Below are 27,586 nucleotides of genomic sequence, written 5' to 3'. Positions count from 1 at the left end.
GCAGAACTGGCAGCGCAGGCAGTCCTAGTTGCTGGGCTGTGTCTTATCACATGACTGGATGGCTCTGAACTGGCGGCAGCAGCTGGGCTGAGAAAAGGTGCCAAGGGCTTTGAGTCAAGTCGTTTGTGAAAATAACAGGTGGATATTACATTTTTCCCACCCAGAGTGCACACGCTGTACTCCAACACAAAGACAGGGATGAATTTGCATCTCAGTGTAACTACTCACTTCAGAAATTAAGTTAAAATGTGCATTATGGGTTGCACCCTGCTCCTGGTGAAGTCAATGGCTAAAATTGCTATGCTGAAAGATCTGGCCCAGAAATTGTACATACAACCTGGAATATGTAAAAGCCCCTATTACAGAAGAGGATATAACCAGCTGGGCAAACCCTGAAGCCTCAAAAAAACAGGGGCTCAGCTTGAAGCTGGCGAGTATTTCTACTGATTATAATGCACATGCGCTTAAATGCCATGTTGGGCTGCAGCCTCAGATCTGGTTCTGTTGGAGTCTTTCCTCTGCCCCTGGGGCTTTGCTTTCAAGCTCAACGCTCAACATCAGCATGAAACTCAGCCCAAACTGCCAAGATGTCTTGGTTCAGGTTGAACCCAAGCAAAGCTTCCAGTCTTTGTATGGGCTCAGTCTAAAACCATAAGTCATCCCTCAGGCACCTACAATCTGCTTTAAATTTACTCAAAACCCAGCCCAGGTTTGCTTGAAATGGAGCCCAGTTCCAGTAAGAAGTTCACAAACCTCAACAAACCCGCCACAAGCTTTGGCTTCATAGTGAAACCTCTCATCGGCACATTTCACCTGGTTTGGGTTTGGTTATAAGCATCTCTCACACCTCTAGCCTTTACTATGGTTGTAATTATAATATGCTTACACTGGGCTCTAAATGTACATGCCACTTTACAAGCAGAAAAAACGGACATATTTCCTACCATGCAGAGCTTACAAACTAAATAACATGCTGATTTATACTCAAATACATGTACAACCAAACATTTATCCCACACACTCTGCTTAGACAATCTTGTGGTTTGCTTCAGGAGAAAAAAAAAAGAATCACCTTGAAGGTCCGGTTGCAAAGCTTGAAGCTAGAATGATGGGAGGAGGAGGAGAAATGATGCACTTCTCAACGATGATGATGAAGATGCGGTTGCCTAGTCATGATAGATACACTGATGACAGACTTTCTTTACCAAAAGAACAGGGAAGATGGCCATGATAACGATCTGCTCATGTGGCCCCATCTCAGCTGGTGTTGTAATAATGGATCTTCAACCTGTCAGCCTTCCCATTAGCTGCTAGCGTGCCTCGTAATAGTCATGGGGCAAGGAGCTCAGCACAGGATAATGACATACCTATTGACCCATTTTCTCAAGTGGATTTGGCAACCTACGGTTAACCTCATGCTGCCGTGATTATGCTGAATACCTGGGCCAATGACCTGCAGTGATGTCAGCATAGATATGCCCTTTGTGATGGACCAGGGGTAGGCAACCCCTGGCACAGGTGCCAGAGCATGGCACCCAAAGGCGTTTTGCTTGGCACACATCTTGGGGTGGATGGTGGGAAAGGGGCTGGGCCTGCGCTGCCACAAGGATCCAGACCCCTTTTGGCTCCCCTGCCATCTGCTCCTGGCACACCAACATCTTCCAAGTCGAGGTTGAAGGGGGTTTTGGCACTTTGCCCGAAAATGTTGCCAACCCCTGTGATGGGCTTGGTCCCAGACAGGTAGCGATTCCAGCTAGGTGGGGAGGGAAAGTACGAAGCTGTACACTTGATACTCCCCCCGCAGACTAGCTGGGTTTGGGAAAAGGCTTCCCCAAATTCCTTCCCCAACTACTGCCTCTCTCGGGCTCAGGAAGGGACGAGTTGTGCCTCTGAGGGACAATTTTCTGAAGCAATGCAACCGTGTGCTCCCCCATCCTCAGACCCACGCCTCACAAGCTGGAGATTGTGCCCTTGGGCGAGGCCATTAACCTTGCTGTGCCCCGTTCAGGGAAAGCCGTAAGCAGGTGGTTCAGCCTAGCCCCCATCGGAAAAACAACTAAGCATATGCTTTCCTGACTCAGGGCCTCTGTTTTGCAGTTCCCTCGCTGCACCAGAGGATGATGGCACAGCCCTACCTCACAGAGGTGTTGCGAGGATAAGCATGACTGCTTGTGAGGCGCTGAGATCCTGTAGCCCTGGGAGCCATGGCGAAGTGTATAAACAAACAGACCAAACAGATGTTACGTGGTGGTGCCCAGACAGATGAGTCTGGGACACTTCTTCTACTGTGCATGAGGCAAGCATCCAGCAGGCCTGTGTGAAAGAGGAGTGTCATTTTTAGGTACTTAGAACAGTTTTAACACAGCGTATATTGGCTTTGGCCCTGCAGCAATGTGAAACGTTCCCCCTTTCCAATGATTTCCTGTATTTATTTATCTATATATGACAATAAAACAAATTATTGGGGAAAAAAGAGTCTCAGAATCCTGTGGTGATTTTTCAAAAGTAAAACAGCCTGTGTGACTTGAAGGACAGACTGCAGTCCAGACTTCCCTTCCCACCTTCCTCTCCAGCCTGAAGTGCAGCTTTAGAAAAGGAGTCTAGAAATGGAAAAGAGAGCTCATCTCAACAGCCGTCATGCCCTGACCCCTCTCCCATGAAGCCAAAGGGAATCTTCCCCTTGATTTCAGTAGACATGGCTTCCAGCTCTATATACTATACTATACACTTCCAGCCATGTATACCCCCCACCAACTGGGTATTTCTGTTATTGGGGAATAACAGTTTGTTCATTTTCAAAAATATAAAAGGGCAGAAAATAAAAACAATTTAACATCTTGTTGATGCTGAAGTGAGCCACCATTGCTTACACCAAGTGGTTAAAAAGCATCAGAAGCCACAGTAAACTACTACTCAAGAAAATGGGGACATATGTAGGAAAAAGCTGAGCATCCCTTATTCCTATGTAGACTACTTGTAGTGGATGGTGCTTGGCTCCTCTCTGTTTGGTAGGTAACATTTTTTCCATCCCTTAGTAGGTGTTTTTCACACCGGTCATGAAGCCAGTAACATCTACGGGTTTATGATGGGGAGAGTATCAGCTGATTTCTGCACCTCCTTTATCTAAGCTACTAGCTTGATGGAATGGGCAAATGATCCATGCTGACCTACCTGTCACTAGGGTGGCCATCACAGAGGACAGTCCAGCTGTCCTCTGTCCTCCATTGATATGAAACCAGATGCCTTATGTCCTCTATTTTTCTCTTGAAGAGAAAAGTAGGGGACATAACGGCGTTTGGGTTTTGTACCAATAGAGGACAGAGTAGTAGAAAACCAGAATGTCCTCTATGATGGCCACTCTACCTGTCACTAGCTCATTTCAGACAGACAGCAAGGTCTATCCAAAGGTCTCTTTAGGCTCATCCACATGACTTCGGCTTCAGTGCTTCTTGATTATTAAGCCACACACACAGTGGCCTAGTGAGGGATGTAGAGAAGCCACAGGTTTAGGCCTTGTCCAACCAGGCTTTGTTGGAAGAAAGCTGACCTCTCTAAAGCCCTAAGTGAAGAGGTAGTTTAGACTCAAGTAACCAATCTAACTGTTGGGAGCTCAGGGCTATGCGTCTCTCAGAAAACCTGACCAAACATCTGATGCACTATAGCCACTGTCTCCATAAGGCTTGAGGAGCTCAAGTTGTGCGTGCTCTGATCAGCCTGTAGGCACATCTAGCTGGATGACTGAAATGGCTGCCATGCACCATGAAGGTGACATCTGCTGAGAACAGCCTTGAAGTCATTCTGTAGCTGCTTTAGGATGTGCAGGGTGGGCAAATTTGGAAAAGTAGTTCCAAACTTGAATGCTCAGGGAAGTAAAGCACTGACTGCCACACACAGCAGGGCAAAATGTTCAGGTAGAGCAAGCTTAGCAGCATCCAGGGACACTAAACAACCTGCCTACCATGGGCCAAAGTGTGATCTCAGTTGCACCAGAACTCTATTAATTCAACTATTGGAATTATTTGCACTGCATTACTAAGGCCACAGTCTGGCTCACCATAAACAACGTTCATCCCTTGCAAAGGTAATTCTTGTTTCTAAAGGAATCAGATTTTTTACTTTTTACCTCTGGAATGAATTTGGTCATTATCAAGGCATTAGTTTGCTATGGTAGTTATAATAACTTTAAGGGTCTGACTTTCAATGTTCTTCTTGGCTAATAACTATAGATTTCACTGTGACAGTGAGGACACCACTGTCTTCATGTATAATCCCTGCATGCTATCAGTCAGAGGCAAGCAATGCTAAACTTTGCTGACAAAATATTTTGTTGTAACTCAATTGTAAAGTTAAAATGAGTGTGGTCTCTTGCCAGGGCACTTATTAGCATCAGTTGCAGAAAGCCAGCTTAAAGGGCATATCACTGGAAATCTGTTTGGTGTGCTATGCTTTTTTAGATCCTTAGGTACAGTTTCTTTTCTCACTGCTTTTATCCTTTTCCCTCTGGAAAGTGTGGCTGGTTCTTGTTTTTCACAGTACATAAGCCAATACATCTCCACCCTTTGTTAACTTGTTTATGCAACAACTTTGCTGATACTGTCTGGGACATGCAATAAAGTTGGAGAATAAAGTGTGCCGTTGCACAGGAGAAACTCAGGGGCTCTTTCACTCATATGATATATATGGGCTGAGAGCTTAGCTAAGCATTTATACCAGGGGCAGGCAATTATTTTGGGCAGAGGGCCGCTTATCCAGTTTTAGCAGGCTGTTGAGGGCTGAATGGGTAGCCCTGCCCCTTGACAGGTGCCCCGGCCCCTGGTAACCATCTTGGGACCAATGTCCCAATGTCTTGGAACCAATGTCCCAGGGCCAGCACCGGTGGGGTCCAAAGCAGGGCACAGGCTGGCAGTGGTCTGTGGAGCTGGGCTGTGCTGCACCAGCAAGGAGAGTGGGGAGCTGGCCCGGGTCCATAGAGCCCCTGCCAGCTGGGACCCTGCGCTCCTGCCACCCTGCTCTGGGCCCCGCCGGCACTGACCCCAGGGCACCAGTGCAGGCCCCATGCTCCCACTGGCTCCCCATCCATTCACTCCCAGTGCCCCCCAGCCCCACAGTACAGGCGGGGGGCAGTGCACAGGCCTGACTCCCTGCTTGCCAGCAGGGAAGAAGCTGGTACTGAGTGCAGGGAAAAGCGGTCCCTTGCCCACCCCATGGCTGGAGCTCCCTGCTGCATGCATTCGCAGCCCATGCAGGGCTGTCCGGAGCAGGCACAGGCACTCCCAGGCAGGCTGCAAGCGGCTGCAGCGCAGGGCACCGGCCACATGGTGAGCGAGGAGCCGTTCTTCCTCTCACTCAGCACCAGCTTGTAACCTGGCCCCACTGCCAGCCTGGCAGCAGAGCCAGGTTACAAGGTGGTACTGAGCGCCGGGTTGGGGGGGGAGGGGAAGCAGCCCCTCACCCACCCCATGCCCGGTGCCCTGTGCCGCAGCCACTTATAGCCCACCTGGGGCTTCCTGTGCCGGCTCCAGACAGCTCCGCATGGGCTGTGAGTGCCTGCAGCGCAGGGTGCCGGCCATAGGGCGGGTGAGGGACCGCTTTTCTCTATGCAGGGAAGGAGCCCGGGGAAAAGCTGAGCATGGGGGAAAGTGGCCCCTCCTCCACCCCATGGCTGGCGCTCCCTGCTGCAGTCACTTGCAGCCTGCGGGGCTGTCCAGAGCACGCACAGGTGCTGGCCACAGGGCAGGCAAGGGGCCACTTCCCCCTGCACTCCTTCCCTGCCTGGGGTCCCACCCCCGCCCTTCACCCCCCCACTTACCTGTGGTTCCAGCACGGGGCAGCCACGTGCTCCCAGGCCAGAAGCCACGGCTGGGGCTTGTGGCTGGGGGGTGGGGCCAGGTAGGGCCCGCTGTTGTTGGAGCCCGCCGGGCTTCCCCTGGGTCCTACCGCCCTTGGTTCCTGTCATTTTTTACAGGAACCAAGGGCAGAGAAGTATTAATTTTCTACATTTTTAGGGGCCTCGTGGGCCGCATAGAATGGCCTCCCACCCTGATCTATACATTCTATCCACACTTGCAGAGCAGAAGCCAGTGAATTTTCTGAAAGCAGAGCTTTAAGGTATAACTGTAAAGTCATTCCACTTAAAGTATTTTGTGGTGTGTTCTTTTAGTATAATTACATTTGTATTATACTCTGAATGGTCACAACATGTTTTTTTTTACTAGATTAAAAATAAGGCCTCAAGGGTACATAGAAAATTCAGACTAAAAATTCAGGCCACTTCTAATAAGAAATTATGAAGGCACCAAAATGAGGGTCAACTTGTGCACCCAATTTTAGCTCTCCCCAAAGCAGAGACTACACAACTTCACAGAGGATACTGCAGGATGGTGCCTAGAAGCTTTTGACTTCTTCACTCCTGAGATAGTACTCTTGGCATGAATAATCTGTGGAAGCAACTCTGCCAAGGTTGTGTGGGCACCTTTTTGCTGACTGGAATACAACTACCAGAGACTATTTTGATTCAATTAGTTTGACCTGACCTTGTGGGCAAAAGGAAGAGGAATTTGAAAGTATACCGTATCTACTTGGGGTAGTAGCAATATTGCAGGTTGGCATTTCAATTTTGTTCAGGAGGTCCTGATTTCAATAGAAGAAATTCACATTTTTAACATTATTCAAAGGTCTTATTTACTCTAATGCATTGGGAGCTTCCAATGGAAACCTAATGACTGCTTGTGAAAATTGCCATTTGCTGGAAAGAGGCATGAAAGGCTCTGCCATCCTGCTTGGATGCTCTATAGTAAATAGTGCGAAGTATACTTGTCAGCCTCACACTTACCTGTTATTGAGAGGTAAGAGACAGGTGATAACAGAATGAGGGTAAGCAAAAGGATCCTAGAAAGGTGAGAGTGGAGTCAGCTTACAGCGGCAAAGACCTCTGCTCAAACAGGGGCACGCCCCACCTGAGCTGAGGAACCTACAGTTGAGTTTATCTCTTCCAAAGCAAAAAGCTGAACTTTAATTACAACCTGGAAACATTGGTAGTAACATACTGATTTGATAGGAAATCCCCACGACAGCATAAACCTAGAAATTGGTCTGGGACCTGTTTTAACAAGACAAACAGTTTTGTGTTCTTTGAAAGTCAGCTTAAAAAGGAGACTGTGGAAACAGTCAAGTCTTGCCAAAGTACACACCAGCTGTCAAGCTTACAAGATACTGTTACAAGACACAAGCAAAGAACACAGATTGGTATATACAGGAATGAGACATTTCTGTTAAACAGCATGTTAACAAGGAATTATATTTACTAGTTATGCATGCATCTATGTTATATTTACAAATGCGCTGGAAAGAAGCCACACAATTATTTCAAATAGCTAAAAAAAGTATCACTGTTTCTCCAAACCTAACATGAAAAACAACTTTCACTGACAAAACCATACATATCTACAGCAGCCCCACTTCAAGTCTACCTAAAGCTTTGAGTCCCTTGGATCCCATTATCAGGGCAAACACAGTAAGTTACCTACTTCAACTACTCTTGTAGGTCACAGAAACACTCTTTAAATGCTAGCTTACTGCAAAATTACCTTTTGATGTTCAGGAATCCAGGGATAATTACGAAATTCAACTCGTCTTAATAATTATTGCAATTTAGAGTTCTAAACTGATGGCAGATAGGTACATTTCAGTTAAGGGTTCAGCATTTTAGAGAGACATGCATGCCTGTCTATGAAGGAAAAACAGTTCCAGATATGCAGATCTGTTTGCAGATTCGGGCTTTGCATTTTTGACACAGTTACAGGTCTGCTGTCATGCCATCCTAACACAAAATTGGAATGGCATGACATTTGTCTTTACTTGATAGAAAGAATCATCTAATTTCTAAACACCTCGCACTTCCCTCTGTTACCTCATGGCAAAGAAATATTTTTAAATAATTTTTTGAGCTACCTACAAAATTACAGCATTGTACATTCCTTTCCTGGCTTTTGCAGCTTCACAGACAAAGATGATTGCCAGAGTTGCACAGACAACAATAAGGCTGGAGAACAATCAACCATGTTTTGGCATGATAAGATGTTATATAAACGTTTAAATATTAAACCAACAACTGTACTGGACAGTGCCCTGGTAGCTCTCTCTGAAATCATTCATTTTAGTTCCACTCTGTTTATGTACAGGACAGAAAGTTGCCATACAAACTGATACACATGGCATCAAAAAATTCTCATTACTTGTTGAAATGGGAAATAAAACTAACAATTATAAAGCTGTGAAGTATGTTTTGCTCTATTATAGCAACACGTGGAAAATTGCTGTTAAAAATTTTGGCACTGAGATAAATAAAATCCAGACATGGTCTATTAAACATATCAAAGTGAGCCTGTGTGCCAACTCCTTTTTATACTGTTATGTATGTTATGCAGAAAAAAAAATCCATGATCGGAAATCTGATCACAGGAAATATCATTCTGAGTGAATTATTAGAGAACATTTCCCTTCCACAAGCTATTATGGCTCAGTATATTATTATTATTATCAACTATACTGCTTTCCAATCCACACTTTTAGTGCCATAGATTGTTTTCCTCATCTTCAGCATTGTATTGCATTGCATATAAATAGAGTGTTCTTTAATGCTATAAAAATATACTCTATTACACTTTATATATAAACACTGGCACCTTTGCATCATGCATTTCATATAAACCCAGCTACAATTTGCAGTTGATTTTCATATTGGAATATCCCTTCATAATCAGTCTCAGATTATCTGACAATCAAAGCTGAAGTTGGGGGGAAAGTATGGAACACTTGAAGCAGGCCAAAGAGGTTTCAGCAAAAGGACTTTTGAAATGAAATACACATGTTTTCCGAACAATGATTTAACATCCGATTTTGCATGCTTTGGCTATTAGTATTACTGATTGACAGGATTATTTAGGTCAGAACATTGGAACTGTTCTAACTTGCCTTTTTTGGAGCGACATAATCATTTTAAAGAACTCTACTTCTGATTAGCATTGTTAAATGCTTCTTTCTTTTCAGTCTTCCCTTACAAGAACAATGAATGCATAGCAGATGCATACATTCAATAATGAACTGGCTACAACTGTGGTATATCCCACACTAACTTCCTAAGAGAAATGCATGAAGCACAAACATCTAGTTTAGTGTACTTTTAGCAAGAACACAAAGCCACAGAATAAACTAAAAAAAAAACGGCTTTATTGTGACATTTATGACATTGAACCCTTGATATGAATGATTATGGGTACTCTTGACATGTGTTACATAATGTCATGGTGTAGGAGGGCACTGATTGTCATCTGACTTTTGAGAATGTTTAATGGTCCCTACTGACCTCAGTGCATTTTGTTAAGTCACAGAAATTTTATCATCAGGTTTGTGTATACAGTTAACAAGTAGTTGGTCTTTATAAGCACCATTACAAACCCTCACATTAAGGGTATTATTAATCTAGTTTACAAATGCTTCATTGATAAAAATAGCATGATTACAGTATACACACACTTAATTTACATGTATTGTATTATAGGCATAACTGAGATAAACTACTGAGCTAACTTTGGTTGATTGAAGTATTTAGACTGAATAATGGCAATTTTGGCTTCTAAGTTGTGTAAATATTACAGTGCATTTATAAAACTAGATTGAAAAATTACTAGCACCAAATGGATATCATAAATGGCTGACCTAGTAAGTTGTAGTTGGAGAAGCAAAAGTTTAAGAATTACAAAAATAGAGCAGTCCATCGGTTGAAAGCACATTCTTGTACCCCTGCTGAAATGATGATGTATCTCAGCATCAGTGGCCAACTTCCAATGATCAAAGTCCCAGTTTTCAAGATTCAACATATCAAGGTAGCTCAGCTACACTTATAAGAAGCCTGAGAAAGTGGTTGTTCTGTTCTAGGGTATTCATCCTGTACCTTGCTTTTGTTATAATATAATAGTGCTCATTCATACAAATGTACTCATGAAAGACTGTACCTATGATATGGAGAATCTGATCGGGAGGAACATCGGTTCTACCTATCTATCTTTGGTTTAATTATTTGGTCTTTGGTTGATGAATTAATGAAGCAATATCTGAATTTTCATTTTTAGGTTATCTCCCAGCTCACCACTGAGGTAGTCTTTGTCATGTTTGTCTTCAAGCTGATTAAGTTCCTTCTTTTTATAGAGTGGAATACTACTGATTTGTAATGAATAGGTTCCAGGCACTGGCTTCTTCTTTGTAAAGTGAAGATAGCTTATCCCTTCCTTTTTATTGATTTTAAAGAACCCATCTTCATTTCCAGAGTCAATTAAATATCGGTTATGATTTGTCAGTGTTGTAAGAGCAGGAAGCAGTTCCAGGATTCGATCTTTGTTATTAAGCTTGGAGATGTTGAAGGAAAAGATGGCTGTTTTTTCAATATCCCAGCTGGCAAGGCTGATTACTGGTTCTCTCTCCTGTTGCTCCTGCATGAGAACAAATGACATTAGTCTGTGCTCTGTGATAGGCTTTTCTAAACTGCTCTCCAGAGAATTTCTTCCCAACCTAATAAGCTGTCCAGTAAGAAAATTAAACAGATTCTGTTTTCTTGCCCACCTTAGGCCCTGTGCAAGCCTCATTTGATCCAATGGCAAAATTTACACACATATTTTCGGGGAGAGGATTGGTCAAAAGAAAACACAAATCACAGTTACCTGAAAGCATTCTCTGCCTGAGACATGTATTTAATGCTTTTGCATGTGCACATGGGCCTGGTGCCTTTCAGAGACAGCCAGACCCTTTCATTCCCATTTCACCCCCTATACCCAACAGCGTGCATGCCTCTGTCACTTCCCTGGACATCAATAGCAATAGCAGGCTGAAATGAAAAATGAAGTGTGTGAGATAATGTGACCTGAGAGGAGCACAAACAGGTTGTCTGTTGGAGCAGGTTCCTTAGTGCTGCTATGCTACATCCTAAGGGAGCTGGATATAAAGGACTGCAAATGGTGTCAGTTCTTGCCTCTTAAGTCAAGGTAATTGAACTCCTCTAGCATGTGAGCTAAGCCATATGGAACAGTGTATTTATTTGAAACAAATCTCAGGGAAAATAAGAGAAGGCCAGCTTGAACTTATGAGCTTGGAACCTTGCCACAGCTGCCAGGGTTATGTCACTGCAAATCCTCCTTCACAAAGGCTAAATTCTTTGCCCCCAAACATGCCACTGACTTTTAGGAGTGAGGTATCATATCTGAGGCATCCCAGTTTGTTTTCCACAGATCACAGCTTCAAGTACACTTGCTGCACCTTGCTCAATCACTGATCTCACATGACTTTGCACCCATTTCCAAAGGTCCTGCAGAAAGGGACCCAAAACTCCCCACTGCATTTCTATGCGCCAATAAAATGCCTGCATAAAAAGCTGCCTGCTGGCCTGTACAATTGCGAATTATATTACATGTGTAAAAGTACCCCCTGGAACCCTGCATTAGCACATGGAAAGATTAGATTTGCATACATGGTAACACGTGCAAGCTGTAAACTGCTGGGCACTTAATTCGCATGTGCTTCAGGGGTATCTGGGGAAATCCTGGAGGGCTCTCTGGGTTATAAAATTTACTTCCAGGGGTGGACAACTTAAGCTTCACTGAGGACTGCTTGCAAGGTGCCCTTCCAATGGATGGTAACTGTTGATGGGAGAACTGCACCGCCAGAGGAACACTGCACTGCCATGCAGGCACATGCACAGATTCCTCCAATACTGTGGAGTGAGGACACCATCTGTGGTCATAAAGAGCATTCTGACTTGCTGCTTTTCCAGTCCGTCCTGGTTTTAGATACTCATGAACAACCATGGGTCAGTGGCCTATTGCAGAATTACAGCAGCTGGCTGGGATTAATCTGGTGAGCCACTTGCATCCTGCAGGCTCTGTTGTATACCTGTGGTTCACACCAGTGGCCTGTTCCCTTGTAGCTACTATGCTTGTTAGTGCAGAACTCTCCGCGTGTCAGACCACAACTGTCAGGGCAATTGAATGAGGTGGAAGGGAATGAAAGGAAAAGCAATCTATGATATGGCACCATTTCAAATGTACTAAAATTTCTGAAAACATAGCTATAAACTTAATGGGGTGAAATAATTCTTGAAGGGAGTTTTATTGCTTACACTGGTCAGACTAAAATAGTGGGGGACAACCTTTTTGTCAAGTGTGCCACAAATTAGCCCCGCACCCTCCCCAAGTGCCACTCAGATCCCCTGCCCAATGTACTCTTCTGTTTTCTGCTCCGAGCCTTGCTGATTTGCTGCTCTGCTTTCTGCTTCCTACCGTGTACTTCCTGAGTTTAGTCCCCTCTGCTATCTGGGCCATGGGATAAATACCATGTGCAGGACTTCTTGGATGGCCTCTGGCTCACAGCAAGAGGCCTGGGTGACTGTAAGCGTGTCCATATATCTCATTAAAGGCTGCAGCAATCGGATGCACTGGAGTCCTTCCAGATTCAGCATTCAGCCTCTGGAACTCAGTGTTTATGTTGGAGAGGGTCCCATCCCTGCATGCTCAACACAGTCCTATTCAGTAGGGGACCCACCCACTCCCAGAACGAAGTGTCCTGATTTTGAGAGCAGGTCACGCGAGTATTTTACACTCATGCTGTCCTCCAACATCAAGAGCCATCTCTGCTCTTGAGCACACTGCTTTTTGGGTAGTTGGGTGGGTGGTTAGCTTGAGTGTTCGATGCAAATAGGAAATGAGTAAGCGTGTCAGAATCCTCCAAAGATGACCCCTCCTTGATGAGACCTAATAGCTTCAGAAAGCCTCCACAAACACCCATGAGGTCCCAAAAGCAGCTCTTTGGGTCACACAGAGGTGACATGCCTGCCTACAGCCTGAATTTTTTCCCTTTGGATTCTTTCTTTGTACACAAACTCTCCAGCTGGCTCTCAGAAAAAACCCCCAACTCTTTTCCCAAGAAGGTCAGTTACCTCTGCTTCATCTGCAATGCTTTCATTAGTGCTTCTGCGCTTCCTCCCTCTCTTGTGGTAGCCATTGATTTTACATTCATAGCAAGCTTCTGGAGACAAAGAGTTGTCATCTACTTCACCACTGACTGGCAATTCCTGAGCCTGACCTTTACCAAGTCCCATCCCAGAAACACAGTGTCTGGTAAATGAAAAAGGACAAATCAGTTCCACTTAAGTTATTCAGCTCATGCGACCCATTCCCCCCACCCCAATCCTAACCCTGTACCAGAAAATGTGAAGAGTTTTGTTACTTAAATACAAACAATAATAATGAAGGAATTTAGCATTCTTTTCCTACGCAAACCTCTTACTAAAGCCAAGAGGCCAATTTCTCTATTCAGTCCTAATGATGCCACTGCTTTGGCTCAGCACATAGCTCAGGAAGGCTCTGCTTAACAGAGGCTTGAAAATATTTAAGTATTTAAAAACACACACTTAAAATTTCATAAGTAGCAAGTGGCTCTGAATCCATTTCAAAGTACTGAGTTTTTTGTTTCTCAAAATGTGACCCCTTTACAAGGTCTCAAGTTGGGCACTGAAAATGTTGGCCACAGTCTTTGTCCTTTTCCTCCAAATGTCTGTTCCTAAAATTCCTGTGAAGATAATGGTCCCCAATGATTGTGGGACCAGATTTGTATTGTCTAGTTGGCAGTTAGATTTTCAGAAGGATTATTCTCTGATTTTCATTATGAAACAAACATATACAGAAAATGATTCCTTGAGCACTTAGTGCCATTCAGCTAGAAATCTTGGCTCACATCCTATAAAGAAATTTCATTTTGACAGATTTTGAGAAACACTGCTTATCTTTAGAGCCATAGCGAAGGGTGGAATATCCCAAGTAGGCAACTTAGCCAAGACATGGGCCAGGGTTCCCTGCAGTCGGAGGGAAGTAGAAGTGGCGCACTATGGACTACTGCATCTAGTGGACTGACTTCTTTGGCAATGACTGGACAACGCATGCAGCTCCAACACCACCTTCATCTCTGTCCCCTGCCCCTGCCTTATTTGCTCAGAAAAGTTCAGCTTCAAGCACAGGAGGGACTGAAATGCTTGCACACCTTCCTCAGTCCAACCCCATTCTCCATCGTCTCTGCTGCCTCCTGCGGTGCTGCAGCTCCACACCAACAGGGAAGGGAACATACTTTGGCCCTGTAATGACGATTAGCTTAAATATGAGAAGCCCTTACCCTTGTCCTATTCTGAAGTAACCAGGTGGACATCCACAGACATAGCCACCTTCAGTATTTGAACACCCATAACTGCATGGGGCTTGTGCAGAACCGCATTCATTGATATCTTGGCAACCTCCACTAAATTGTTCATAGTGAAATCCGGCAGGACACATACATTTATAGCTTCCCAAAGTATTGTGACAAGATGCTCCTCCACAGATGTGTGCAGAGAGGCATTCATTTTCATCTGGAAGGGAAGCAAAGCATATTAGAAATGAGCTTTTATTCTTAAATCTTATTTAACTTATCCCTATTTTGCAATTTCAGAAAGGACTAACTTCAGACAGGAATGAAGGAATAATTGACAACACTTTTTCCAAGAGCTAAATCTTTCTTTTTTCTCTTCAAGTATGAGATATAGATAGGTAATGGAATTTTAATGAAAAGAGGAACAATAAAAATACCTTTTGCCAGCATCTGGGAATATTGAAAATCAATGTAAATTTGGATCAGCACCACTCCACAGTTCAGTGGTATGGCTGTCTCAGATTGGGAGGTTAATTTGTGGTCCCCCTATTCGTAAGTATGCTTTGAAATGTTATAATATGAATACTATACTATTTGAAAGAAATTAGTTTGAATTGAATGCAAAGATCAGATCTAATAGGGTTGGTTTTAGTACCTATTTTGAAAGACTTTTTGTAGCCTTTTTTCAACTTCAAACAATTTGCTCTATATTTTCAAAGCAATCCCTTTAACTTCTTGCAATATAATTTATGATATGGTTTACAACACAACTGCCTGGGCTGGAGATGCAGTCACATGTTGCACAAGGCATGGGAGGAACCAAAGCATTCTTTAGTGATTATCTACATTTGTGCTGCAACAACCTCAGAAAGTCCCTGAACACTACATTACATAAGGTCAAAAAGATGCAAACTGTTTTCAGAAACAAGACTGCCAACATTAAGGGAAAGGCTTTGGAAAAATCTATCACACAATTCCTCCCCTGTGGTATTTCCCAGGAGGCCCAGATATGCATCTTCAGCATGTATGGTAAATACTACAGATAACTGGCATATATATATACACACTATGGAGAGCACCAGTTAGAATCATCCTGACTTACTGCAGTTCATTCATTTATAAGAAATACTGGTAGCACATGATTCATTTTAGCTAGAAAATTAAGGTGTCATCAAATGGACTCATTCTAGGCAAACGTGCTCTTCTACTGTAAGAAAGGAATTTTTGCAGAGCAGAAAAAAATAAACGGAGAGGTTCAATCTTCAAATTCCATACTATTTCCCAATTAGATAGCACCAGGAGAGCTGAAATTACAGCTTATTATTTAAAGCTTTAAAAAGTTGAATTAAAATTAATTTAAATCAAATCACTTCTACTTTAATTAAACCTTTCCAAATGGAAATGGCTTTCTAGTTACCTTCAACTTGTCCTGTATGTGAAGTGAACTGAGCACTAGAGCATAAATGAACTGCGCATTAGAGCGTAAATATCCAGATTCCCCACCAAGAACTGTGTTACATGTCAAAAGTTTGGTAAGCAAAATTACAAGCAAGGCCCTCCCTAAAGAAGCCTCGTAATAACAGGGATGCATTCACAGATGCATCTCAAGCAGGTCCAAGGAGGTGATCCTCCCCCTCTATGCGGCACTGGTCAGGCCACAGCTGGAGTACTGCGTCCAGTTCTGGGCGCCACACTTCAGGTGGGATGTGGACAACATGAAGAGGGTCCAGAGGAGGGCCACTCGCATGATCAGGGGGCAGCAGGGCAGTCCCTACGAGGAGAGGCTACAGGACCTGAACCTGTTCAGCCTCCACAAGAGAAGGCTGAAGGGGGATCTAGTGGCCTGTTACAAACTAGTCAGAGGGAACCAGCAGGCACTGGGGGAGTCCCTGTTCCCCCGAGCATTGCCAGGAGTGACGAGAAATAACGGTCACAAGCTGGCAGAGGGTAAATTCAGATTAGACATCAGGAGGTGCTACTTCATTGTCAGGGTGGCTAGAATCTGGAACCAACTTCCAAGCAAAGTGGTGCTGGCTCCTACCCTGGGGGTCTTTAAGACAAGGCTGGACAATCACCTTGCTGGGGTCATTTGACCCCAGTACTCTTTCCTGCCCATGGCAGGGGGTCAGACTTGATGATCTGCTCAGGTCCCTTCCAACCCTAGAAACTATGAAACTGTGAAACAAGCACAGGCATTTTTCTGTTCTTAAATAGTAAACAAGCCAAACAGAGCTCTGAGACCTCTGGTTCTCAAAGCAGAGCCATCATATGCATCTTTTTATCTATCCTTGCAACACTGAAGCTTATGTGGGTCCCAAATAGACTAGAAATATATACAGTTTTCACTAGTGGAAAAAATTATTAATGTCAATGCTATCTGAATACAACACCCTCACGGTGCATAGTTGTAGCACAGTACAGGGATTTTTCCCATGTCTTCTGTTATGTAGAGAGCCTAGTCCTGTTGGCTGAAGCCATATGACCGGTAGTATTCTCCATTGATGTGGGTCATAGAGATTTGGGACAGAACCAAATTTAGATGAGGAGCCACATTTGTGTTTTGTTTTAATTTGCACAGCTATTTATTTCTCAACTCAACCACGAACCAACAATATTTGTTATATATCATTTGAATCAGCATCAAGCAAGTGCTTTTTGCAGTTATCACCCCTGCAAGCTGTATTTGGGCAGATGCCATTCATCTTGATGAATTCTGACAAACCATTTGTTTGGTCATAGGACTATGGCTGAATTACAGAAGTAGGCTCCTACTGGATTTCGGATGCTTGCACAGTCTTACGCTAGACATTTAATTTTGCACTTATACCTAAACATGGGCTTTGATTCTGTTAGGTAGTATGTATGTATCATCAGCTCACAATTGAGAGTTCTGTCTGTGAGATAACTGAATAAGGCTTGATGCAGTGCTTAAATGAAATACTTCAGAGCATGTGCTTTTAATTAATTAATTAATTAATTTTTGAAGGCAATGGGACTGCTAACATGCTCAAAGTTCACCACATGCTAAATGATTTGCTGAATTTAAGTCTGGCTTGTAAACCCAACAGGAGTTCAGTGCATTCAGCATCTCAAATGCACAGGTTCACATTAAATTTGTCCTCAGATGGACATTTTTTAAAAGAAACTTCAGTGAAATGACTGGATTACCATTTTAAAATATAACAATCAAAAGAAAATGATCTTGTTGATCACAAAGTTATGATGCATTTGATTTTGCTAAAAGAGAAAAGTGACTTGCCAACGCATTGGTTCCACTGGTAATGCTGGAGATATCCTTGTGGACAGCTGCACCTGTATCCTCCGATTATATTTTGGCAACCATGTTGACACCGATGGTTTCCATCACATTCATCAATATCTAAAAGGATGATGCACAGTATAAGCTGGAATAATTATTTCTCCACAGTACAGGTATTACTGTATTTACTCAAATGCAAGATGACCTAGAATATAAGACAACTCCCCAATAATTAGATTCTGTATATGGAAAATTTATAAATTTGTTACAATTTTCCAAGTGTAGAACAGAATTATCAGACTGCTGTCTTGAATTCATCCTCCTCCCACTGCGACAGCATGGAAAATAGTGGCTGGGCATGGGGGAGCCCTCGTCCTCTGCCCCCCAACTTCTCCCCCCCTCCCCTCAACCTTACTGTCAGACCTTGCCCAGACTATTCCCTCCCCAAAAATAATGTGGAAGTGAGGTGCCTGTGACAGTAAGGGGGGAAAAGGGACAGAAAGGAGCAGACACTGCAGACAAACAAACGGTACATGATATTACTTCACAGCCAAAAGGCTCACAACTTATCATACAGTTCATTGGGCTGGGCCCCAGCAGAGTCAACAGCATTTCAAGCCATGGTGGCTCCACAGTCCAGCATTGCTCAGTATGTGCATGTAGTGCAGATCCCCTCCAGAAAGGATCCACATGCTAATTAGCACCCCCCATTCGTGCCTGGTACCAGATGTTCTTGTCACGTGTCATGGGACCCTCCAAAAACTTATATGCAGATAAGGCACGGTGCTACCTAGTCCATCATAGTTTCATAGTAGGTAGGGTCAGAAGGGACCTGAGCAGATCATCAAGTCTGACCCCCTGCCATGGGCAGGAAAGATTGCTGGGGTCAAACGACCCCGGCTAGCTGATTATTAAGCCTCCTTTTGAAGACCCCCAGGGTAAGAGCGAGCACCACTTCTTTTGGAAGTTGGTTTCAGATCCTAGCCACCCTGACTGTGAAATAGCGCCTCCTGATGTCTAGCCTGAACCTACTCTTGGTCAACTTATGGCTGTTATTCCTCATTAGTCCCAGTAGTGCTTGGGGGAACAGGGACTCCCCCAATGCCTGCTGGTCCCCCTTGGCCAGTTTGTAGATGGCCACCAGATCCCCTCTCAGCCTTCTCTTGTGGAGGCTGAACAGGTTCAAGTCATCTAGCCTCTCCTCATAGGACCTGCCCTGCTGCTCCATGACCATGCGAGTGGACCCTCTTGATGCTGTCCACATCCCTCCTGAAGTGCAGCACCCAGAACTGGATGCACTACTGCAGCTGCAGCCTGACCAGTGCTGCATAGAGGGAGAGGATCACCTCCTTGGAACTGCTCGTGATGCATCTGTGGATACATGACAAGGTGCGGTTGGCTTTCCTGACCACGTCCCCACACTGCCGGCCCATGTTCATTTCGGAATCAGTAATGACACCAAGATCCTTTTCTGCCTCTGTGCTGACGAAAAGGGAGTTCCCCAGCCTGTAGGTATGCTGTTGGTTCTTCCTCCCCAGGTGCATCACCTTGCACCTGTCAGTGTTGAATCTCATCCGTCCACCCCTGTAACCTGTCTAGATCTAGTTGCAGCCTGTCCCTCTCCTCCAGCATGCCCACTTCTCCCCACATCTTAGTGTCACGCATGAATTTGAACAAGGTGCTTTTCACACACTCGTCCAAGTTGCTGATGAAGATGTTGAACAGTGCGGGGGGGAGGACTGAGCCCTGGGGGACCCCACTGCCCACATCCCTCCAGGTCAAAAAAGACCCGTCCACCAACCACTCTCTGGGTGCAGCCCTCCAGCCAATTTGCGACCCATCTGACTGTGTAGGCAGACGCCACAGTTGCCTAATTTCTTAATGAGAATGGGGTGAGAGACAGTGTCGAAGGCCTTCCTAAAGTCCAGAAAGACTACGTCCACCGCGACACCTGCGTCCAAGGATTTTGACCTGGTTGTAGAAAGCCACCAGGTTGGTTTGACAGGACCACCCCATCTCCACCCCATAGAGCAGGGCCACTCTAATCACATGTGGCAGGCTGAGGGAGAGGGTGACAGAGCCCCTCAGCTACAAAAAAGTTAGGTAATGTTTGCCAGACATTTAGGGCTCATGAAGAAACAGAAATCATGGACATGGGACATGGGAAAGAAAGGCACTACTTGACTGTGGGAATGAAGAGGAAGTTGACATGTATTTGATGTAGTGGCTCACCATAACCTGAAAAACAGTTGGCACTGAGAGGGACTGAACACAAAGAGCTCTATTTCTTATTCAGATGGGTTGCACTGGCCTGTCCTTGTGGATCAAATTTTTAACACGGAAGGGCAGGTGTCAGGGGTGGGACACACACACACACACACACACGATTTCCATGAGTATTTCTGACAACAGGGGAGGGTGTTGGAGCTTACTCTTGCCTCTCTGAGTGCAGGCCTGGTAGTGCAATACCTCCAGGCCTGATACTTGAGTTTATTTGTGGGGGAGCAACTGTCTTTTTTTTTTCTAAGGGCAATGGAGGACTGCTTTCATGATTTTCCCCTACTTCATAACTTTTTTCATGACTGAGCATATGCAGTTTCTAACAGCAGTTTAAATGATAGCCAATTTATTTAATGGGTGAGTTTGTTGGTATGCCAATATAAGACGTGCGAAAAATGCCGATGGGAAAAAACCTCATCTTATACTCAAGTAAATATGGTAATGCCATATTTTTAAAAAAAACATGTAATTCTGTGGTTTGAATGTATTTCTTCTCAGTATCGTTAATCTTAATGTCTTCCAAAATCATTGTAATTTAGGGGCATTTGTGAGAAATAGGCAAAGACACAGGTTCAGATACTGCCATGGTGGTAGAAGTGTAAAACTGTACAACCAAGAACACCAGAAAATGCCTACATTAAATGTCAGCTGCTGCTTCTGCAAGTTTTCTTATCATTCTCTTAGGAATTACTTTATTACAGAAAATGAAATCATCTGTTTAAAAATTCTTTATAAACACTGGACAAATACCGGAAGAAAACACCAGAATTTCCAGACATACACTAGAAACAGCAGCCTGTACAATATTTTGCTCATAATTTAAGTAGTGTAAAATATATGTTGTGGTATTAGTTAAAAGTAGAGCTCATGACAGAATGTGGATACTGCCAGACAGCCAGACCTAAACAAATGCTCAGTTATAAATGAAAAGAATATCCATCACAAAATCCAACAACATTTTCATAATATAAAGAACTCTTATTACATTAAAAGTGACAAATTGTATGTGTCAGGCTCATTCTTCAGAAATTCTCTGAACCTTTTAGTCAGACACTGACAACTCTTCTTCACATCTGGAAGAATAGAACTGTTTACTTAAAGTGGTCCCTGCTTCATTCAGTGCTCTTCTACTACTTAATCCTCCTCCTCCTAAACTAGACAGATGGGGCCAAATTTTAAGCCGGTTGAAGACAATGTTTTTGCACGTGTGTGCTGACACCCGCTCTGAGCCGACTCATGGCTGCAAATTCCTTCTTCAGATTCAGCAGGTTGAGTTCCTACTTACTACAACAGGAGCTTGAACTTTGTACCAGAGACAATTTCAACCCCAGCCTATTTACATCCAATGTATGATTATTTTGCACATTTATATGAGCGGGCTTAATCAGCCAGATTAATTCCTGGCACATCCAAGAATGTCAGTTGCACTGAGCAGCTATGGGGGGCTTTCAAGATCTTTGTCTCTGGGACAACTCCACAGTGTGGACTGCTCCACAGCCACAGAACTTGGGAGCCAAGCAGTGCTGGCTCAAACTTGGGATATCTCAGGGTTTCCAGAAGCCCTGTTGCAGAGTTGAGTCCTCATTACGTTCCGACCCTGACGGTTTTAGCTCTCCCCGAGCCCCTTCTCCCTAACAGAGTCTCTGAAGCCAGTGGTGTGGCTCTGCCAGAGCTCCAGACCCTGAAATCCTGGGGTCTTAACTCCAGGGCAGACCTACCAGGCAGATTGCCACTACAGAGGGACCCAGATTTTCCAGGACCATGTCTCTGGCCCTGGGACAGTCTGTTTGTTGAGCATGTCCCAAAACTACAAACCCTGGAAGCACAAGATCTCCAGCCTCAAGGGCAGACTGCCATAAATGACAACTTTTAGAACAAACAGCTCAGGCTCAATAAACTGGTAACAGTTATTCAGAAGCTGTCTGTGTGGCCCTGTTACACACCCAGGGATGATCACCATCTCCTTAGGCCCTGGGGGATAAGTAGAGGGAAATCTCAGAAAATAAACAAATTGGTACCTTAGAGTAGTGAATATACCCTCAGAGCCATGCTCAGGGTCTTTGGCTCGGATGTGCTTGTTGGCTTGCGCTGAATGCTGCTCTGCAGCAGCTACATTGCCTAACACCTGGGGTTTGAAGCATTCTGGCGCAGGGATTAATGGGTGAGATGTGATATTCTGGGCTTGATATGGCAGTGTCCTGCTGAGTTTGTTGATCAGGATGAGGCCAGACTCTGAGACAGCCCAGGATGAAGCCAGATGTCCAGGTGTGTTCTGGCAAGGTGGTCTGACTGGCAGTGTTATGTACTGTGCCTACCTTCACAGCTGAGTCCAGTTTGATCAAGTGAGAAGCCCCGCTGACATTCACAGACAAAGCTCCCAGGTGTGTTCTGGCAAATGCCTTTAGTCCCACACAGATTGACTTCAGTGGCACATTCATTATTGTCTAAAAGAAACAAATATTAAAAGCACAGTGTGGTTTTGCAAAGCAATTGCTCATCTTGAAGGTGATCATTAAAAAATGATGACTTGCATCCAGAAAGAAACATCACTGATTTGATAATTTTACCCCCCATTCCAGCTTGGGCCTGGCAACAAAGGAACAAAAAAGGCAGAAGCACCTTCTTTCCTGCTCGAAAACGCAAGTGGCAGACAGACACAGTTCTATGGAAACTGTTCTCAAAACTGCATAATGGATTTTGAATCTGATATTGTATTCCAGCGCGCACAGAATTCAGCCTGGTGCCAAAGGAACACAGAATACCAGAGTTAAGATTCAGCATGCAGAGCTGACAAACAGTAGGGCTTTTTGCAGCAAGTGATTCTATCTGGCATTTAAACAGACCTAATAGGCATGGGCACACAGTCCTCGTCATTCATATCTAAATATTTATGGCCTGCTTTTTTAAAGCGCCTCAATATGGCCTCTCATTTTGTGTCTTCAGCCACAAAACTGAAATGGCTTACTGGAGAGGGCTGGGGCATGAAGCAGAGCTCTGTGCTCTCACTGCACAGCCACTGCACTTAGGGAGCTGACTCACTTATTTGCAGGGAAACAAGGGAGAGCAGGAAAGAAGATCTCTTTGTACTACCTGTCCCCACTACTCATAGACTATTTATCCAATGGAGATCTCCTGAATTCCTAGGTCTCTGTCTACCAGGCACTCAAAATTGCACTTCAAAGATATCTGCAAGCAGGATATGAAGGCTTTTGGAATTGACCCAAACCTTTGGGAGACCTTAGCAGGAGATAGGACAAAGTGGCACTCCTTTCTCAATCATAGAGTCCAACATCATGACAAGAAATGGTCACTCGAATTACAACAGAAATGTGACTGAAGGAAACAGCCCATCAGTATAGTAGTCCCTAACACCATGTACACCTGTGACCGCTGTGGCTGGACCTGCAAGTCTAACAACGATCTTTGCAGCCACAAATCAGTAGAATAGCTGCAATATCCACAATCAATCGCTGATGAATGGATGCCATAAAAAGCTACCAGGTATACACATAGTCATAGTGGCATTGACACACTCATCTAGTCCACTAACTGACTTCAGGCACAAAACTAAAGTTTGTTTTATAAAAGGTGGCTCTAGGTACAAATACCATGTTTCCTCTGCAGCAATCATTTAAACAGCCTGGCACAGCAAAGGGAAACTTAGTGGATCAAATTCCATTTTTATGGCTGCTCTGAGGCAAGTGGGATAAGACCACAGCCCATTGTTTCAACTGACTGTACTTGGAAATTGAATTAATCCACGTGTTACAACCATGACCAGAATGAGACAGAATAAGAGTGCCCAACACAGACTTGTATTTTGTGAGAAGCCACCTCCAGCACCGCTTACCAATACATGCTGTATGATGCTGAGTGAAGCCAGGAGGACATTTGCAAGTGAAGCCCCCAATGGTGTTGACACAAAGGAACTGGCAGTTGTGCTGTTTTGTTGCACATTCATCGAGATCTGAAAGAAAGAAAAAAACAATGTTCTTTCCATCTGGAGTCCTTATCAAGGCACTTACTTTTCAATAAAAACACTGAGAGAAGCAGTTGTAAGCTAATGACCCAATTTACAAATTCTTTGTAGAGGAGTAAAATCTGGAAGTATATTGCACAGGCCTGGCTCTGTGCTTCAGGATACAAAGTGCTACATTGCTAAGGAATCCAAAGAGGGAAAAGGAATCTCTGAGCTGAGATGGCACCCTGTGTCCAACTTCAGTTGGTGGGATACAAGACTTAGAAGGACATAAGAGGAGAGTCCTCACACACAGCTCCCTCTCCCTCCTTGAGTCTGATCTCCCATCTACTCTTTGATCCTGAACTTACCTTTCTTTTCTATCTCTTCTGCCTGCAAAGCTGCTTTTTCAATGAAGATAGAATAATACTGCTCATACCTACAACTGCTTTGAGTCCCTCTCTCCCAATATAAGGAACTTTTGGAGAGGCTGGGCATGTTTAAAACAGTAGGTCCAGATGCTCTTCACCCGAGGGTGCCGAGGAAATTGTCAGAGATCATAGCAGGGCCCCTGGCACAGCTCTACGAGTGCTTGTGGAGCACTGGCCAGGTACTAGAGGATTGGAAAAGGGCCAATGTAGTCCCCATTTACTAGAAGGGGAGAAAAGAGGACCCCGGCAATTATAGGCCGGTCAGTCTTACCTCGGTCTCTGGGAAGACCTTTGAGAAAATTATCAAGGAGCACATCTGCAAGGGCCCAGCAGGGGAGGTAATGCTCAGGGGCAACCAACATGGGTTCATTGAGGGCAGGTCCTGCCTGACTAACCTGGTTTCTTTTTATGATCAGGTCACAAAGTCCCTGGATGAGGGTGTCAGCATTGATGTCGTCTTCCTGGACTTTAAGAAGGTCTTTGACATGGTTTCCCACCACATTCTCTTAAAAAAACTTGGTGACTGTGGCATTGATGCCTACACAGTCAGATGGGTGGCAAATTGACTAGACGGTTGGACCCAGAGAGTGGTGGTGGAGGGGTCGTTTTTGACCTGGAGGGGTGTGGACAGTGGAGTCCCCCAGGGCTTGGTTCTGGGGCCTGTACTGTTCAACATCTTTATCAGTGATCTGGAGGTGGGTGTGGAAAGCACGCTGTCCAAATTCGCTGACGACACCAAGTTGTGGGGCGAGGTGGGCACGCTGGAGGGGAGGGAGAGAATCCAGCTAGATCTAGACGGGTTACAGAGGTGGGCGGATGGGAATAGGATGGAATTCAACGCAGACAAGTGCAAGGTGCTGCATCTAGGGAGAAGGAACCAGCAACACACCTATGTGCTGGGGAACACCCTTCTTGTCAACACAGTGGCAGAAAGGGATCTTGGAGTCACTGTTGACTCCAGGATGAACATGAGCCGCCAATGCGAGGAAGCGGTCAGCAAGGCTAACCGCACCTTGTTGTGCTTCTACAGATACATCACAAGCAGGTCCAGGGAGATGATCCTTCCCCTCTGTGCAGCACTGGTCAGGCCACAGTTGCAGTACTGCGTCCAGTTCTGGGCGCCGCACTCCAAGAGGGATGTGGCTGCACTGAGAGGATCCAGAGGAGGGCCACTCGTGTGGTCAAGGGGCAGCAGGGCAGGCCCTACAAAGAGAGGATAAAGGGCCTGAACCTATTCAGCCTCCACAAGAGAAGGCTGAGAGGGGATCTGGTGGCAGTTTACAAACTCACCGGAGGGACCAGCAGGAACTGGGGGAGGCTCTGTTCCCCCCGGGCACCACTCAGGGTTACTAGGAATAACGGCCACAAATTGTAAGAGAGAAGGTTCAGGCTGGACATCAGGAGACATTACTTTGCAGTTAGGGCTGCCAGGCTCTGGAATGGGCTCCCAAGTGAGGTGGTGCTCTCCCATACCGTGGGGATCTTCAAGAGGAGACTGGACAGATATTTGGCTGGGGTGATATGACCATGGCGCCCATTCCTGCCTGGGGCAGGGGGTTGGACCTGATGATCTGTTTAGGTCCCTTCCGACCCTAAGCACTATGATAGAGACACCTACGCCTTCATTACTTCTGGTGGGCACTACGGCTTGTCCCAGCTCCCATAAATAATTACTAATCAAGTTCTACACACTGCATGCTGCTGCCTATCTTCCTACAAGTACTGAGAGAAAGTACCAATAAACCTCTCTCTATCATTTCTCAGCCTAACTGGTGTTCTAGGCATGAACAACTCCAAATAGTCATTTGGTTTAAAACTCTTCCTGGACTGGCTCCCATCTATTTCTAGGATATTCTCTCTCTCCTTTTCACTACAGCATCTGCTCCTCCCTCCACTACCTGCAAATCAAGTTCAAATTTCATTTTAAAAGATTTATTTCCACTATGATCTGAAACTGTCATTTTGTTCTTTTGTTGCAAGCCTTATTGCTATATGCTTTTTGTTGTTGTTGCTATAAAGCATCTGTCCTAAACAGCCAGTTTTCTGGATACAGAGAGGCAAAGCACCAGATGCACAGAGGTCCCTCTGCAATAGGTATTTACAGATGCACACATGGTAACTGCAGGTTTATCTGGAATGTAGTTGTGTACATCAATACTTCTTTGCATATGCAGCAACTAATTTGAAGGCCTATTTGTGATAAATGTACAAAGAATAGGGGCAGATTTGCATATGTTCTTACATACACTTGTACAAATATATGCAAATGGGGCTCTAACAATGGAAAAATTGGCATTTTGCAAATATTACAACTGATGCAACATCCTGTGGAACTGTCTGTATTATTTTATTGTGCAAAAGCATTTTAAATAAAGCCTCTGATCTTGGGATGGATTCTAGTTTCCCTCTCAAGTAGACCCATGTGTTACGTGAGACTTTGGATGAGTATCAGCTAAGTACAGACACTGAAAAAGCCCAAGCCTGAATTGATTCAATCTTTGCAGGTTACTGTAACCTGTGAAGATTGAACTGATTTGCAAGTGAATTCACTTTTGATTTTGGAAATGAAGGCACATGCCTGCAGTGGCTCAGGCCAGAAACTGAGGGATGCTAAAGCAAGCCCTCCCTTCCCTTCTGCAGCAGCTGCAAGGCTGGAGGGAAGTTGAGCTGCAGGGGCATGGCCAGGCCCTGGCAGGCTGAGTATGATTGGGGAGGGGTTTACACCCCTCAAGCAGCTGAGGCAAGGGTGCCTGGTGTCAGGGCTGCCAGTCACCTTACATACAGTTTAGAGTATGGGTGTGTACAGGATGGTCTGGACAGGGATGTTCCTGCCTCAGGCAGGGGCTGGACTAGATGTGACCCCTGCGGTTCCTTCCCAGCCCCACTCTTCTAGGATTCCCTGACCTGATTCATAGAAATTCTCACTCCCTGACCTGATCCCCTGTGCCACTCCTCCAAGAGCAGAGCATTTCGAGCTCCCGTTCTACTGCAAAAAGAAGAGGAAGGAAAGGCCTGGGTCTCGTTTCCCTGCCAGGACAGTCACCTCCATGATGGGACATGCACAAGGGGCTGCATGAAGCCAAGGGTCACACCCCCCATGAAGTGAAGCAGGGCCTGTTGCTGCACAGCCCCTGCTCTCTGCATTGCTACTGGGTGGACTGAAAGAGGAGGCTGCAATCAGGCAACTGCAGTGCCCAGTAACTCTGTGGGCAGCGCCAATAACTTCTCCAGCGGTGGCCACAACTTTCCAGAAGTTGGTGAGAGTGACTCAGATGGAGTTGGTAGCAGAGGTTGCGGGAGTGGGTTCCCCACTTGTCTCCTGATCAGTGCCACTGCCTTCCCTTCCCCCAGGGACATCCACCTTGAGCTGGGCCTGGGCCTGGCCTCAGTAGGAAGAGAAGCTGGTGCCCCTGGGTCTGGCACCTGCTTCCAAAC

At 45.0% G+C, this 27,586-nt stretch overlaps 1 protein-coding gene across 1 annotated transcript in view; it reads right to left on the bottom strand.

Moving 5' to 3' along the window:
- Positions 1-9,206: 9,206 nt before the first annotated feature.
- Positions 9,207-27,586, bottom strand: part of FBN1 (fibrillin 1) — a 234,959-nt gene continuing 216,579 nt past the window's right edge. Inside the window, exons 57-62 of the mRNA XM_019503825.1 lie at positions 23,613-23,729; positions 22,078-22,206; positions 17,483-17,602; positions 14,212-14,443; positions 12,983-13,160; positions 9,207-10,487 (exon numbers count right to left, since the gene is read on the bottom strand). Coding sequence (XP_019359370.1) covers positions 10,098-10,487; positions 12,983-13,160; positions 14,212-14,443; positions 17,483-17,602; positions 22,078-22,206; positions 23,613-23,729 — 1,166 coding nt within the window. The 3' untranslated portion in view covers positions 9,207-10,097. The remainder of the gene's footprint in view (positions 10,488-12,982; positions 13,161-14,211; positions 14,444-17,482; positions 17,603-22,077; positions 22,207-23,612; positions 23,730-27,586) is intronic.

Source organism: Gavialis gangeticus, unplaced genomic scaffold (assembly GCF_001723915.1).
Source record: "Gavialis gangeticus isolate Ggan-Ray unplaced genomic scaffold, GavGan_comp1, whole genome shotgun sequence".
Taxonomy (NCBI): domain Eukaryota; kingdom Metazoa; phylum Chordata; order Crocodylia; family Gavialidae; genus Gavialis; species Gavialis gangeticus.
The sequence above is the reverse complement of the archived record's forward strand: the minus strand, read 5'-3'. Positions and strand labels throughout refer to the sequence as shown.